The 15339-nt window shown below is 36.6% G+C and overlaps 1 protein-coding gene across 1 annotated transcript; it reads left to right on the forward strand.

The window, feature by feature from the left end:
• Positions 1 to 509: 509 nt before the first annotated feature.
• LOC132061848 (uncharacterized) lies at positions 510 to 12838 on the forward strand. Its single transcript, XM_059454511.1, has 10 exons — positions 510 to 749; positions 2251 to 2401; positions 2497 to 2680; positions 4265 to 4335; positions 8049 to 8186; positions 8290 to 8381; positions 10342 to 10613; positions 11361 to 11446; positions 11565 to 11666; positions 12306 to 12838. The coding sequence occupies exons 1-10, from the start codon at positions 667 to 669 to the stop codon at positions 12465 to 12467; spliced, it is 1341 nt and encodes a 446-aa protein (XP_059310494.1). The 5' UTR covers positions 510 to 666; the 3' UTR covers positions 12468 to 12838.
• Positions 12839 to 15339: the final 2501 nt, after the last annotated feature.

A 15339-nucleotide genomic window follows, 5' to 3' on the forward strand; every position in this document is an offset into this window, starting at 1 on the left:
GTTTTAAAAATTATTAAATGATGACATATAATGTTGAAAATGAAGATAATATTATCAGTCAAGATCGGGTTATTTTTAAAATCTCTTGTTTGGTTAACTAAAATTAATCTTTTAAACACAAAATGAGTTTGAAGTAGGCGAAATTAGAGTGTATTCTGATTTGATCGGATTAGGTAACACTTTGGTTCAAATTTCGTATTTGTCTTAAAAGTTCATTAAATATGTATAAATTATTAATTTAAAACTAAATAACTTAAAAAATTAGGATTAAAACTCATATATTTCAAATTATGGCTCGCATTTAATTTTGAAGTAAAATAGTTTCATCAAAAGAAAGTAAGATGTTAAAGGAGTGAAATGAAAGTTTTTCTTTTATATATTGAAAATATACTTATTTGAAGTTTAATTATTACCAACATAAATTATATTTCTTTAATTAAAATATTACTTTTTATATGTGTATTTGGGCAAGGGCTGTGAAACTAGTAGTATATATATACACACAACAGCAGCAGAAGAAGAGGAGAAGTTACGCAGAAAGAAGTTGTACGTTGCCCAGTTGCAGCTGTACCATAATAAGGGAGTAGCAATTGTATTCCTAAGAAACTTCACTTTAGTTGAAAGCAAAAGAAGGAGAGTTATTGAGAGCTGACTTCTGTCGGGCAAATGAGGAGCGAAAGGGAGGAAGATCCAAGGAATGCTAGTGTTCAAGATTCAAGATTCAATCAAACTCTCAGAAATGTTCAAGGGTGGGTAATCTTCATTATTCAGATCTATATAATAGATTTCCAATCAAATCCCATTTTTGTATCTTTTTAAATGAACCATATTGAGGTTAAATTCAACTTATGTATGATCAATTGGACTTGGGGAGTGTATGATCAGTGAATTACGAGTATGTGTATTTTGTGATCTGAATGGTGCATTAGTATTTGCCAATATTCTCTTTTGTTTTTTTTAATGATGTTTTGGTGGATTATGGAGGTTAGAGTTGAAAAAGTTTAAGCCTGTCCTATTTCCTGTGTAAGTACTATATTTATTCGTTTGATGATTTTTTGTGCTATTACTAGGACAAATAGTAACAGGAAGTGAAGAACTAAATGCATTTGTCTGTAAATCCTATTTTGTCGTCTTTTGGACTGTTTCAAATGTTCGATACTTAAGCAAAATTTAGGTTTTTATTTGATCAAATGGAGTTGGGCGACGAGAGATTCTTATGCAACTGAGGCATCCTTACATACTGGTAGACTTGAACCTTTGATCAGTGGTAGTCTATGTTATTTTTTTATTTGAATGTTGGATATTACGTTGGGAAAGGGTGTGGCCTAGTGGCCAATGAAGTGGATTGAGAACCATGAGGTCTCGGGTTCAAATCCCAGCAGAGACAAAAAATACTAGGTGACTTCTTCCCCATCTGTCCTAGCCTTGGCGGACAGAGTTATCTGGTACCTGTTGCTGGTGGGGGGTGGCAGCTATCGCATGGAATTAGTCGAGGTGTGCACAAGCTGGCCCCAACACCACAATTATCAAAAAAGAATTACGTTGGGAAATGCATTTAGTATTTTTTTTTTTCATTTTTGTGGATTGTAAAGGTTAAAGTTCGGATTTAGGTTATCAAAATTCCCACCTCCCCAGAAGCTCTAGTGTCTTTTTTCCTATATGGGTTCTAGTGTGTTCAGCGATTAGTCTGTGGGGGAATTTGGATATGCTCCTTGCCTAGTTTATTCAATATTCATGCTAGCTCCAGGATAAACTAGCTAATTGTTGTGGCAGTGGTGTGTGAAATATGGACTTTGGGTTTCTTGAAGCTAATAGTTTCAATGTACGGTGATACATTTAACAACACGAGTCCAATCTCTCCATTTATGGATTCTCTTTAGTTTTTAATAGTTTGCTTTAGACATTAGAAGTATTGGGCTGTTTTACCCTTGAGCATAAACGAAATGCGAGGTATAAAAGCCAAACTCAGCCCCTAAATCTGAACTACGTTGCACATATTTGCAGATTGTTGTCCTTTTATTTGATATTTCCATTATAATGGCTTCTTTGGTTAACACGTCCCGACTTTGTCCTATAACTATTGCCCTGGAAACCCATCTGAAATAATTTTCTTTATTGATTAAAGAAAAACCATCTGAAATGACAATGTTTTGTATGACTAGTCAAGGATGTTGGTTATCAAAAATTTAACACCTTCTTTTTCGCTATAACTTTTGGTAAGCAAGTCACAAAAACTATGATGTGGTGCAGGTTGCTAAAGGGACGCAGTTTCCCTGGCAAAGTACTGATTACACGGAGGTCAGACCCACTGGATAACTCAATTGTGAGGTCTCCAGATAATCAATTAAGTCTAAGAGATAGTGAGACGGGACCAAGCCAACAGGCAGATGGATCTTTTGAGGTACGAGCAGTGCTGATATCCAGCGTATGTGGTATGTGATATATCTATTGCTTAAATGTATCAGCATAAATTAAGCTCTTTTCTTTGACTATTAGGATGAACTGCAACGTAGAAGCAATCTGAAAGCTAGCTCATCCGCTAGCCAGACGAAATCATCAACTTCAAACTCAGAACACACATCCAACGAAGTACAGAAGCCATCAATTGGCTCAAGAGCTACTGATTCGGCCAGGCTAATGAAGTTCACAAAAGAACTATCTGCGACAACTGTTATTCTAGGTACCGAGTATATATTTTTAGATAACTAAGGATGAGATGCCAAGATCTATTTACGTGGTTATATCAGCATATACGATTCTTGTCTTTGCATAGTTTGACACATAGTGGTTAGAGCTTATTATTTGGGACCCTATGGGTGCCATGATCCTAGAAGGATGACTTTTTGTTAGACTAGCTAGTAAATGAGTATCCTCTACATGCATTAGCTCTTGAATTTTTCACTATTTAATTTTTTTGAGAAATTGGGGAAAGAGTTTCCGTTCTCACCATGAAAGGTAGTTCCGTTAAGGTGATAAGCCGTCCGGATCGCCCCCTCCTCCTTATTGGAATAGGGGAATGGAATTTGGGTGATATGCAGCTTAAATATGAAGAAGATTGAAAGCACGAGCCGCTCAGAACTTCATTATCAGTTGAATCTTAGGATTAAGTAAAAGTCTAGGAAAAAAGCCATCATGCAATGTTTAACAAGATTACAAGCCGTCAGAAGTTACAAAATAACAGGAAAAAAATGATACTACTAGATAAAGGTTTCACTTGACCTTATGACTTTAATAAGAACATTTTGATTTGGCAGTCTCTATGAGACTTACTCACTAGAAAATGTATGAACTGCAGGGAACTAGTATGAAACTTACCAAAAGTAATTTATGGTCTATATAACAAATTACAGCAATGCCTCATGAGCATAAAGTACCTGCTACCCATGCAAGAGCAATGTTTTGGTGAAGTTCTAACTATAAATCTTTTTTTATAGTAATATGAGCCTGTTTGGGTAGCCCAACTTATTTTTTTTGGCTTATAAGTTGTTTTCAGCTTATAAGCTGTTTTAGATAAGCTAAGCCAAATGGGCCCAATTAATTTTTTGGGCTTATTTTAAGCACAAAATGGTTTTAAGCTGGCCAGCCAAACACTCAAAAAAGCTGAAAACAGCTTATAAGCAACTTATAAGCCAATCCAAACGGGCCCTATATCCGGAAAGTTGAAAAGTATAACTTAAAGAAAGGTAATAAATTAGTTGTACAACAATATTTAGTGACCACAATTAAGTGGATGTGTGTGTACCTCTGAGATGTAAAACAAAAACTTCATTCATTTGCGTCAAGATTTTGAGCGGGTCATTGTATGCTTACTTGAAATTCTTACTATACCTAAAGAACAACTTTGATCGCTAAGGATAAGCCTTTGGAGGATTTTATTTGTCGCATTGGCTTATTCCGACACCCCTCCTGCCACTTAAACTATCACTGGCTTATTCTTCGGCACTTTGATCACAAAGGTGATGCTTTCTTTGGCTTTCCTTCCCTAGTCTCATAGGCCTTGTGAATTTTCACAAGCTAAGGCCTTTAATGTTCAGGCTAAAAAGATAGTTATGCATATATCACAACCGGAATGACTGTTCCTGGTTTGCTCTCCCATGGGTTTTGTTAAATTTTCCTGCTTGATGACTTGTACAGATTGGCATATTTAGTAGCTATTGTTTGTTAGAACGTACAACTTGGAAAGCTATGTTGTTAATTCCCAATGCTACCTACCGGTCTGATTGTTGCATTTTCTTCTTTTTGTGCTTCCCAACTTCTCTTGCAGAAAAATTGCGTGAATTATCTTGGAATGGTGTCCCATCATATTTGCGTCCCAACATATGGAGGCTTCTTTTGGTATGGTTCTAATTTACGTTATTTCTCTGAAAATATGTTTAGGTCAATAAAGAAGAGGTATTTTATATTAACTTGGGATCAAGGAGATGCAGAAGTACGATAATAAAAGAAAGAAAAAGGGGAAGAAATGAATGAAGATAAAAAGAGGGGTAACATCTTGAGGGACCCACAACTAGAAAATGTAAAGGAACTAGGAAAAATCTTCAATTCCTTTCATCAACTCTTCCTTATATCCCGGAAGGTAACTCTTAAGGCAATTCATTTTCATTATATGAACAATTTTATATTGTTTTATTCCTCCTTTTGTTCTAAAAATAACTGTTTTATATTCATCCTCAAAGCATCTATTATTCCTCTCAGTACAAATCGACCACAAAACAGAGTGTTATATAGTTCTCCCAGGTTCAAAATTCAGACTGTCGTAAGCTCAACCCTAATTTATTTACTCTCTCAAATGAGTGGATGGTATTTTGCTGTAGGGCCATCTCCAGTCAGTCCCTATCTATGGTTCCCGGGTTGCACTGTGTGTGTGTGTGGGGGGGGGGGGAATAGGCAGGTGTTGTTAGCGGGGATAACGCATTGCACTTGCAATCACAAGAAACATGCACAAAATATCTTGAGCCGCTGTAAAATTTGCAAATGATGATTCACTGGTCTATCTCTTTTTGACACGTGAAACAACAACTAGCCATTCTCTATTATTTTTCTGGAATCATATTATGAATGCTTTATATTAGTTGGTTAAATCATCTTGGATTTGTCTAGTATTGTTTTGGTGTCTGTCTTGGGCATTGAACTTTGTTTTGTGATATTACTTATCTCTAGGAAACTAAAAATTACATGGAGGGAAGGTTTTTCTAACTCTCTCTTAAACAGAAAAGCTTACTTCCAAACCACCAGGGTTCAGTTAAAGAATCTTTTGTGCCTAGATCAATAGACACATAAACTTAAATTCGGTCATCAACGTTAGCTGCTTCTCAACTGAACGGATGATGAATTCAAGTCCGTAAAACAGTCAATGCTTCCAAGGTATCATCAGACCATGCTCCTTTGAATAGGAACTCTTACCCAGAGCAGATATCCACATGGAATTGGAGGATATTGCCAAATTTGAAAAATTAAATCAAATGGTAAGCACCTTCCACCTCCAACCCGAAGGTCGTGGGTTCGAGTCACCAAAGGAGCAAAAAGGGGGAAGCTCCTAGGGGACGGGGTAAAATAAAAAAATAAAAAATAAAAAAAAGATTTTGTGGCCATGTTCTGTCATATACTGGATTCTTGTAGTTGGGACTCTCTTTTGTCTTGGTACTCAAGAATACAACCACCAACATAAAGATGATTGTATGCCGATAAAAGAACTTCTTTAAAATATGTTTGTATATGAAGTGTTTCATACAGTGGCCCCCAAGGTCTGATTCTAGTGGTAAGAGCACAACGCATGATGTGTGGGTTAGGCACGTCACAGGTCCGAACCATGCAGTAGACAAAAGCCCAGTATGTAAGAGAAGAGTAGTGGTGCGGGTCCATTATCTACTGAGTTTCAAACCGTCAAACACTAGCCCTTGGGGATTTCCGGTTATCAAGAGAAAAAAATGTAGCATTTCATGCAGTGCTGTTGTATAACATCTTTGGATATTAGCAATTTCTGGTTAACCTGTATTACTTAGAAAAATCTTTTATATGAAGCATTTGATGCAGCACTGTTGTAAAATCTGATGTCTGAGTAGAAATTGCTGGTTTTACAACTTATGGGTTATTTGGGGTCCTATGAACTTCTTTTGTTGGAAAGTGCCATCCTCAGAAATTTGTAGATTATTGACAATTGACCCTTTACACTGGGTGTGTTGTTGTATTGACAATTGACCCTTGAGCCAGAGCAACAATGGATGGTTGACGGGCTTCAAGGTGGCAGCAGTCTAAAAATAACTCAGTTGCTTTATGCAGATGATACTCTGATTTCTTGTGATGCAAAAGAGGAGCAATTAAGACAACTCAGAGTAATTTTAACAGTCTTTGAGGCAGTTTCTGGCTTCCATGTAAATTGGACCAAAAGTAAGCTTTTTCCAGTGAAGTTAAGTCCCAGAATTACAAAGGTCGGCAGGAGTTCTGGGATGTAGAGCGGGGGCTCTATGTACAACTTATTTGGAAATGCCACTGGGATCTTAAAATAAATCTCTAGAAATATAGAGTAGTGTGTTAGAGAGATGTGAGAAAAGATTGGCTAGGTGAAAAAGCCAATACCTATCCCTGGGTGTAGAGTGACACTAGTTAACAGTGTTTTAGATGACTTCCCACATATATGATGTCCCTTTTTCGTATGCCAGCTAAGGGAGAAAAAAGGATTGATGCAATCAGAAGTTGTTTTATTTGGCAAGGTAATAAGGAAAAGAGGAGCTTTCATCTTGTCAAATGGAGAGATCATACACTTAACAAGAAAGCTAGGTGTCATTGGTATAAGGAATCTGGAGTTACATAACAAAAGCGTACTTATGAAATGGCTTTGGAGATTTAGTAGGAGATACAAACCCTATGGCAGGTGGTCATCAGAGAAAAATATGGTTTGGAGGGGCAGTGGGCCTCAAGAGCTGTGATAACCTCATAGGAGGCCCATTAGCACACTAGCCTCTTTTTGCTGCAAACCTTGACATCACAGTGGGGAATGAAAGGAAGAAACTCTTCTCGAATGATACTTGGATAGGCCATGGTCCTTTGGAAGACATGTTCAATGACATGAAGACTCAAGACTCTAAATCCTGAAGCCACAGTGAAAGATAACTGGGACCAGCACGGGTGGAGATGGACTTTTAGAATACAACTCAATGACAGAGAACTTCCTCCCCAGATTTATTGTACAAAAAGTTCTGGATCAGTTCAAGGAGATCACAATGGAGGAGGATAGATTAGCAAGGGTCTGTTTATAGTAACGTCAGCATACTCACATCTCAATTAGGCTGGTCAGCAGTCCATGTATGGAGCTGGGAAGTACTTTAGCAAGTGAAAACACCACCCAAGGTATACTGTTTTGTGTGGTTAATTGTTAGAGAAGGTTGCCTTACACAAGAAACTTAAAGAGAAGGGGAATGCAATTGTGTTCAAGGTGTTATCTATGTGGAATGGAGTCTGAAAATAGCAACCATCTTTCATACATTGAAAAGTAACTGGAGTGCTCTGGCAACTATTATTGGTATGAAATTATCATGGATTATGCCCACGACTATAGGGGAGACACTTGCTGAAACTTACCTGCTGGACTAGTTAGACAAAAAAGTGGTGGAAGATTATACCGGGCTGCATATTGTGGTTAAATGGAAGGAGAGAAACTTTAGATGCTTTTAAGGGACCTGCAACTCCATACAGAAAATGAAGATGAACGCCTGTTTTTATTTCAGTTTTGGTGTAAGGAAGATTTAATACAGGATGTTGATTCAATGTTAGATATTATAGAATCCCTGTAGTAGGATCCAAGAGAAAGCTATGCCTTTTGGATTACTTTGACTAAACACAGTTGTTGCTCTCTACATTTATGATATGTTACCATTCTCAAAAGAAAAGAAAGTATTCCTGTAGACAAGTTTGCTTGCTTCCATTTTGTGAAATCTGTTTTCCCATGATTGAGTTACATAGTTAACAAAACCTATTAAACTAGATTGCAGACTTTGTTATTAGACATAGTTTGTTGCTTTTATGAAATTTAAATAATGAGCTGACAACAGGGATATGCACCCCCTAATTCAGATAGAAGGGAGGGAGTTCTGAGAAGAAAGCGTGTAGATTATCTTGATTGTGTTGGTCAGTACTATGACATTCCAGATATTGAGCGAACAGATGAAGAGATCAACATGCTTCGGCAGGTATTCTGGATGCAGTTGGGTTGTCTCTTTGATCTTTTTTACACCTTATGCTCATTTCCCAATGTTGTCAGTCATATAACTACTGCTTCGCTTGTGCTGTTAGATTGCTGTTGATTGCCCTAGAACGGTGCCTGATGTTTCTTTTTTCCAACAAGCACAAGTTCAGAAATCCCTGGAACGCATACTTTACATATGGTAAACTATTTATATTTCTCTGTATTCATTAGCTGTAACATTCTCTTTGAATCGTAGAACTTCTCTACGAAGGGAAGAGAAAAGGAAATAGCATTACATTCATTTCTTTAGTTAAGATGTGGAACTAGATGAAGCAAATGGGTTATAATGGGCTGTTGGCATGGTTGAAATTGGTAGTAGTCATTAGGGGTGTGCATTTGTCGGATTAAACCGAAAAAACAAACAATACTGAATATTTTGGTTTTCCTTGTTTTAGGTTTTTTTTAGTTTGAATATGTGTTTTTTGAAAATAAAAACCAAAAACACCAAAATTTTGAACTACTAATGGATCATATGATTTTTTCTTTTTTTTGGTTCTCACTAATTATATACTTTTTAATTTTTATTTAGCATTTAAATATGTTATGCTTTTTAAAGAGAAAATACATCATTACCCCCCTAAACTTTGACCATATTTACAAAAAGACACTTTAACTTTGCGGGGGTCCTATTACCCCCCCTGAACCTGTTCAAACTAAAATAAAGAGGCCATTCCGACCCATTTTGGCACCTGCTCATAGGTCAAGGGCAGCGCGTGTGTGCCACCCCTAATAAAGAAAAAATTATATTCCATCTTTTTTGGACCCGTTTAGTACGAGTCGGATTTTAACACACAATTTTTTTGATCTGATAACTATTAATCTTTTCCCCTATTTTCAGCAGACCCGCACAGGAATTCAGTAATGGAACTCCAAACTTAAACGACCCATCAGCAAAATCACAGAAAAAAATCAAATTTTCAACTCCCACCCACCCAAACTCCAAATTCTCAGAAAACCCAGATGTAATCTATGTATGATTTTTTAAACCAAAAAAAAAAAAAAAAAAAAAAAAAAAAAAGAAGAAAGAAAGAAAAAAAAAATATATACAAGATTAAAAAAAGGCACTGCACAGAATACGGAAAGCAAGATTTAAGAATATTAAACTGTAAGAGACCAAAGAGATTGACTAAGAACAAGTTAAACCTCTTCTATGCTTTTTCCTTGTAATAATAATGAAGGGGTTATCTGGGTTGCTTGGTTCTGTGTTTTCTGGTTCTTCTATGTTGGGCTATCTATTATGTTACATTCATTCCTTTTGAATCTGATTTAATTGAGAAGAAGGAAATTTGTTGCTTGGTTCTGTGTTTTCTGGTTCTTCTATGTTGGGCTATCTATTATGTTACATTCATTCCTTTTGAATCTGATTTAATTGAGAAGAAGGAAATTTTGTATGGCTGGAGCAAAATTCGGCAGCTTCAATGGCGGGTGATTTCATTTGGGGAAGATAGGTTTATTTACAAATGAATATTAATTTATTGATTTGGGAAATCCACATGGCATTTTTAGACTTGTTTGGTGCTATTTTTTAAGCCCTCTCACGCACTCCTCTATAGTGCACTCACAGCAGGTGCCAAAATGGGTCGGAAGGGCCTATTTATATTTGTTCGAACAGGTTCAGGAGGGTAATAGGATCCCTACAAAATTAAAGTGTCTTTTTGAAAATATGGTCCAAGTTCGGGGGGGTAATGATGTATTTTCTCTTTTTAAAAATTTATAGATTTGCAGCTTTGCTTATGCTTGAATGCTTCTTTTGGAGTTCCCGTCTTTCAGTTTTCTTACTTTTCCACCTAGGTGTAGTTTGTTTGGTTCCGCAGTATGTCACTTGGCAGAAGATTGGATTGAGTTTGTTTGGTTCCGCAGTATGTCACTTGGCAGAAGATTGGATTGAATTTTTTCAAAACTGAAAAGTTGAATCCAAATAATACAAAACAAATAAAAAAGGGAATGCACACCCCTAGTAACCTTCCCCTATAGGCAGTCCAGAAAATAAAAATTAAAGAATTGAAGATGCATGGGCATTCATTAACCTTTCTTTGTTGCTTATGTTGGTGTTTTGGATGTTCTCTCATATTCTGGTGATTTATCATTTTCCTTTCTAGGGCCATCCGGCACCCTGCAAGTGGATATGTGCAGGGAATAAACGATCTTGCAACACCATTCTTAGTTGTTTTCTTGTCAGAACACACAGAAGGGAGTATTGACAATTGGGTGATGTCTGATCTACCTTCTGAGAAAATATCTGACATAGAAGCTGACTGTTATTGGTGTCTATCAAAATTGCTTGATGGAATGCAAGACCATTACACATTTGCTCAACCCGGAATCCAGCGGCTGGTGTTTAAGCTAAAGGAGTTGGTTAGACGGATAGATGGTAATGCCCTAGCGGTTTCTACTTTAATTGTTTTCTTTATCTACTGCGTAATGCAAGAGAATCTGGAATTTTGGTGTCAAAACATAATTGATTTCCTTGACACGTGAAAAAATGTAATAATTTTAAAGGTTAAGCAAATTTTGTTTTCACATATTATATGCTATTTGTGAATAAGTTTTAACTTTCCATGACCTTATAAAAGGGTATGTATACCTCGATGATTTGGCAGCATTATGAGGGTGTTTTACAGTTGGAACCAGTATTTATTCATTCAGTTTCTCTTGGCCAACTAAAATTGCTCTGTATTATTTCGTTGCAATGAGTTACACATGTATTAGGTGTCTTTCTATAATTTGTTGATGGAGGTAGGTGAAAGATTGTCTTCTGATAATTGGAATTTGGATCACATATGGATTCAGTGAAGAGACATTGGAAGACTTTCAAAAAAAGAAAAGAAGACTCTGGAAGACCAATTACTAGAAAAGGTCAAAAGAAGCTGATACTGATAAAATGGTGAATTTCATTAAGTATAAGAAAACACTTCTTTGCTTTCAAATAATTAGAGGTTAACCATGGTTAAACTGTGGTTTTAGTGGGAAGAAAGTACGAGATATCGAAAGTAGGGTGACTAAGAAATGACAGCACACTATTTATTTTTCTGTCTTTCCTGTCTATGTGTATATTCTTCCTGAAAAGTTTTAGGTGACATGTTATAATTTTGATATTTGTTTCCTACCCATTTTCTAGAACCTGTGTCAACACACATGGAAGACCAAGGGCTTGAGTTTCTCCAGTTTGCTTTTCGCTGGTTCAACTGTCTCTTGATACGTGAGGTCTGTCTTTCTTCCTTTATCCTTATTAAGTGTTTTTCGTCCTTTCTGAAGTTTCGCATTGTTGATAAAGCCATGTCATATTCCTTAATTCAAAGATCTAATCAACCCATTCATGCAGATCCCTTTCCACCTTGTTACCCGATTGTGGGATACATATCTTGCAGAAGGTGATGCACTGCCAGATTTTCTTGTGTATATTGCTGCAAGCTTTCTGCTCACAGTAAGATTTCTCTTAATGTCCACTTGAGATTTATCTGATGACATTGAGTCTTCTGCTTGAGATGTATGTGATGACATTGAGTCTTACTGGCATTACATATCCAGAAAATGGGTGCGCGCGCGCGCGCATACTTTTTACCTTAATGCAGAAAGAAAGGTTTGTTGGGCAACTCCTGAATGGACTGCAAATAATTGAATTGAAGGACACAGCGGTATTCTTATAATTTATAGAAATCCTTGAAATATGACGTATGGTCTTTATACCTTCTACCTTCACAAGGTAGGGGCTAAGGCTACGTACACACCACCCTCCCCAGAACCCACTTGTGGGACTACACTGGGTATGTTGTTGTTGGTTTTCATACCATGTAAAGGAAGGATCAGGGTTATTACAGTCTCTCAGTCACTGACCCAAAAGATCTGTTTCTTGTGAACGAATTACGAAGTGTGATTTTCCTGCGCATGCATTATTAAGATGTTCAAAGAAGCAATTCTCCATCCTCTTTCTAATACCAAATTTATTTCCCATACACAACTGAATCTTAGAGCGTCTGTTTGGGTGTTCTATTTACTAGACCAGATATTCTTGTGAAGAATTGCTGTTCAAGGAGCTTTGCTCAATGTTGTGTTTATTGTGCAGTGGTCAGATAAGCTGCTGAAGCTTGACTTCCAAGAGATGGTTATGTTCCTTCAGCACCTTCCAACTCATAACTGGAGTCATTCAGAGCTTGAGATGGTACTTTCTAGAGCTTATATGTGGCATGCCATGTTCAACAGCTCCCCCAGCCACTTGGCTAGCTGAAGTGGGCCTTCTCATTTTTGAAGTTTTATTTCTTTTAATTCAAACTTTTTGTATTTATCTATCTGTTTTTGATTATAAAAGTCGCGTTCTATTAGCTGTTTTTGATTGTAAAAGTCGCGTTCTATTTTCCATTTTGGTTTTCCTTTTCTCCTGTAGAGCCTAAATTTGCTCCTGGATTCACTGCCTATTAATTGTTTATTTTTGGGCCCTTTTCCTTTTCTTGTTTTGTGATTTGTAAGATCTGTGTGCCAAATCCTTCTGATATATGATGCCTTTCATTAGAGAGAGAACATGGAATGTAAAACAAATGGGAAGCTTTCTTGTTAACTTCATATGTGATAGCTTTATACTTCACTTGGCTCTTCCTTGAATTATTAGTCATGCAATACTTGCAAATAATCTGTTTCTCTTTACCTGCACAATTTTGTTGTTCGAAGAGAAGTTTTCCATTTCCTTAGTACTGTAACTTTGTAGTTCTTTATCTAGTTATTTAGCTCGTTCGTTGGAATGTTCCTTGTCCCTTTAAGCCAAAGCTGAATTAGGAAAGTGCATAAGCCTGCCCATCCAGCTTTTCCGCCTAGATGTTAAAAAAAACAAGTACTTGCTGCAAGGTAGCAATCTAGAAAAGGGCTAGAGTTCCTTCTTGTGGTGGCAAATGGATGGGCGGATTGGATTGGGTTTGGGCGGGTCGAAAATAGGTTGAACAAAAATGAATTGTGACCCAACTTGCCCGTTGAAATACGGGTTGGGTAAAGATGAGATTGACCCATCTTTAGAGGTCAAGGCATTTAAAGAGAGGAAGTTGGAGTTAGTACTGGGAGAAATGGGTTTTTTATCTTTTACAAACTCTTTTTAGTTTTATGATCTTTTTATAAGAGATCTTTATTTTTTTCACATAAGAGATTTGAAAAAAAACACATAAGAAATTTAAAAAAGACATTTTTTTCTATTCAAAATGTAAAAGGCCAAGAAATCGTATTTCCTCGTTAGAGAGAGTACCTGGAACAATGATTCAATGAGGCAACTACATTGAAACTCATTACATGTTGCTCGGATTTTTAAAAAATATTATCATACTCGAGTTGGATACATGTTGCTCGGATTTTTAAAAAATATTATCATACTCGAGTTGGATCCTCCAAAAATAGACTATTTTGAGAGGCTGTGACACGTTTCCAAGAAACTTTTACGAGTTCGAGCGACATAGATACAAGTAAGCAGCTGAGAGGCTAATGCATTGTTACAAGTACATTTAAGTGGTCGTTTGGTAGGTAGTCAAAATTATCCTGGAATTATAATCTCGGGACTAATTTATCCCATCTATTGGGATTATTTTATACCATCTAAAAGATGGTATAAAATAATCCCTAGATGGTACAAAATAATCCCAAAGATAAGTGGGATAAGAAGGGATATCCCATCTCTTGGTATGGGATGCATTTTATACCTTGTTTGATACAAGGTATAAATTTATACCTTCTACCAAACATGGTATAAAAAATTAGTGCTGGGATATCCCAGCTTATGCCATGTACCAAACGACTTTAAAGCCTAGGTCCCTCAACAGATATACCTACTTTGGAGGCACTAATCTATATCACATTTTTATAGTATTATTTCCCAACAATTTTTCCAGATTGAACCTGTCAAATCTATCATTAACCTAAGTTTGAAGATATATTTTTCTTCTCATAGCTGTCAAAAGTTTCAAATTCCCGTATATGACATGATTCAATGAACACAAATTAAAGAAAATAACTTGGTTTATGTATTATAATGGGGTAACCGTAAGATCATTAAAATAATAAGCAAAATTTAGCTTGAAAGAAAATGAAAGAAATAACCATTTTAATTGTAAAAATAAGAAATTAATTAATTCAAATATCTAACCTGTTGACTGTAGTGACGAAGAATCAACTTATTCATTGATTGTGTATTCAACAGTTGTGGAAGCAAAATATACTATTGAGCATTCCCACATCGGTAGGTGATGTGAATTATTTGCCCCCTAATATAATTTTGAACAATAGTCACACGGATAGTTGATGTTTCTTAGGTTGAGTTAGATTAAAGTTTGTTTCCGACATGAAACATAGAAAATGAAAAATTACTAAAATTGTATATATAGAACAGCAGGATCGTGCCGCATGCCATCTAGGTAACAATTATTTTACTAGGTTACAAATCCTAGTGTTGGGATTGTTCCTACCAGAATAAGTCCAACAAACGCCCTAAAACGTCATCCTCGGCTAAGCGGGCTAACAACAGATCCTGGTGTTGAGATTGTTCCTACCAGAACAAGTCCAACAAACGCCCTAAAACGTCATCCTCGGCTAAGCGGGCTAACAACAGGATCACCATCTGGTTATGAACAGTCACGTAATTCAACGGAGTATTTAGCCTATAAGGCTAAACATAGATTGATTAAAATAAAACTTAAAAAGAAAAAAGATTGTGCTCAGCAGAGAAGGAATTTATGCAAACAAACTTTTATTTATGAGAGAAGATTTTTACAAGGGGGAGTGGTAGAAGGTTTTGCTTGGGGGATTCAAGACTTTGTTGATACCATATAAACAGCAGGATCGCGCCGCCGCATGATGTCATCTAGGTAACAACTGTTTTACTAGGTTACTAATCCTGGCGTTGCGGTTGTTCCTACCAGAACAAGTCCAACAAACGCCCTAAAACGCCATCCTCGACTAAGCGGGCTAACAACAGGACCACCGCTTGGTTATGAACAGTCCTCCTGGGTCAGTCTCTACCTAACCTTGAACATCATATTTTGGCTTTGATCATCATGCATTAAAGCATTATTATCATGATCTCAGTAGTCTAGTGTGACGTAATTCAACGGAGTATTTAGCCTATAAGG

Source organism: Lycium ferocissimum, chromosome 7 (genome assembly GCF_029784015.1).
Source record: "Lycium ferocissimum isolate CSIRO_LF1 chromosome 7, AGI_CSIRO_Lferr_CH_V1, whole genome shotgun sequence".
Taxonomy (NCBI): Eukaryota; Viridiplantae; Streptophyta; class Magnoliopsida; order Solanales; family Solanaceae; genus Lycium; species Lycium ferocissimum.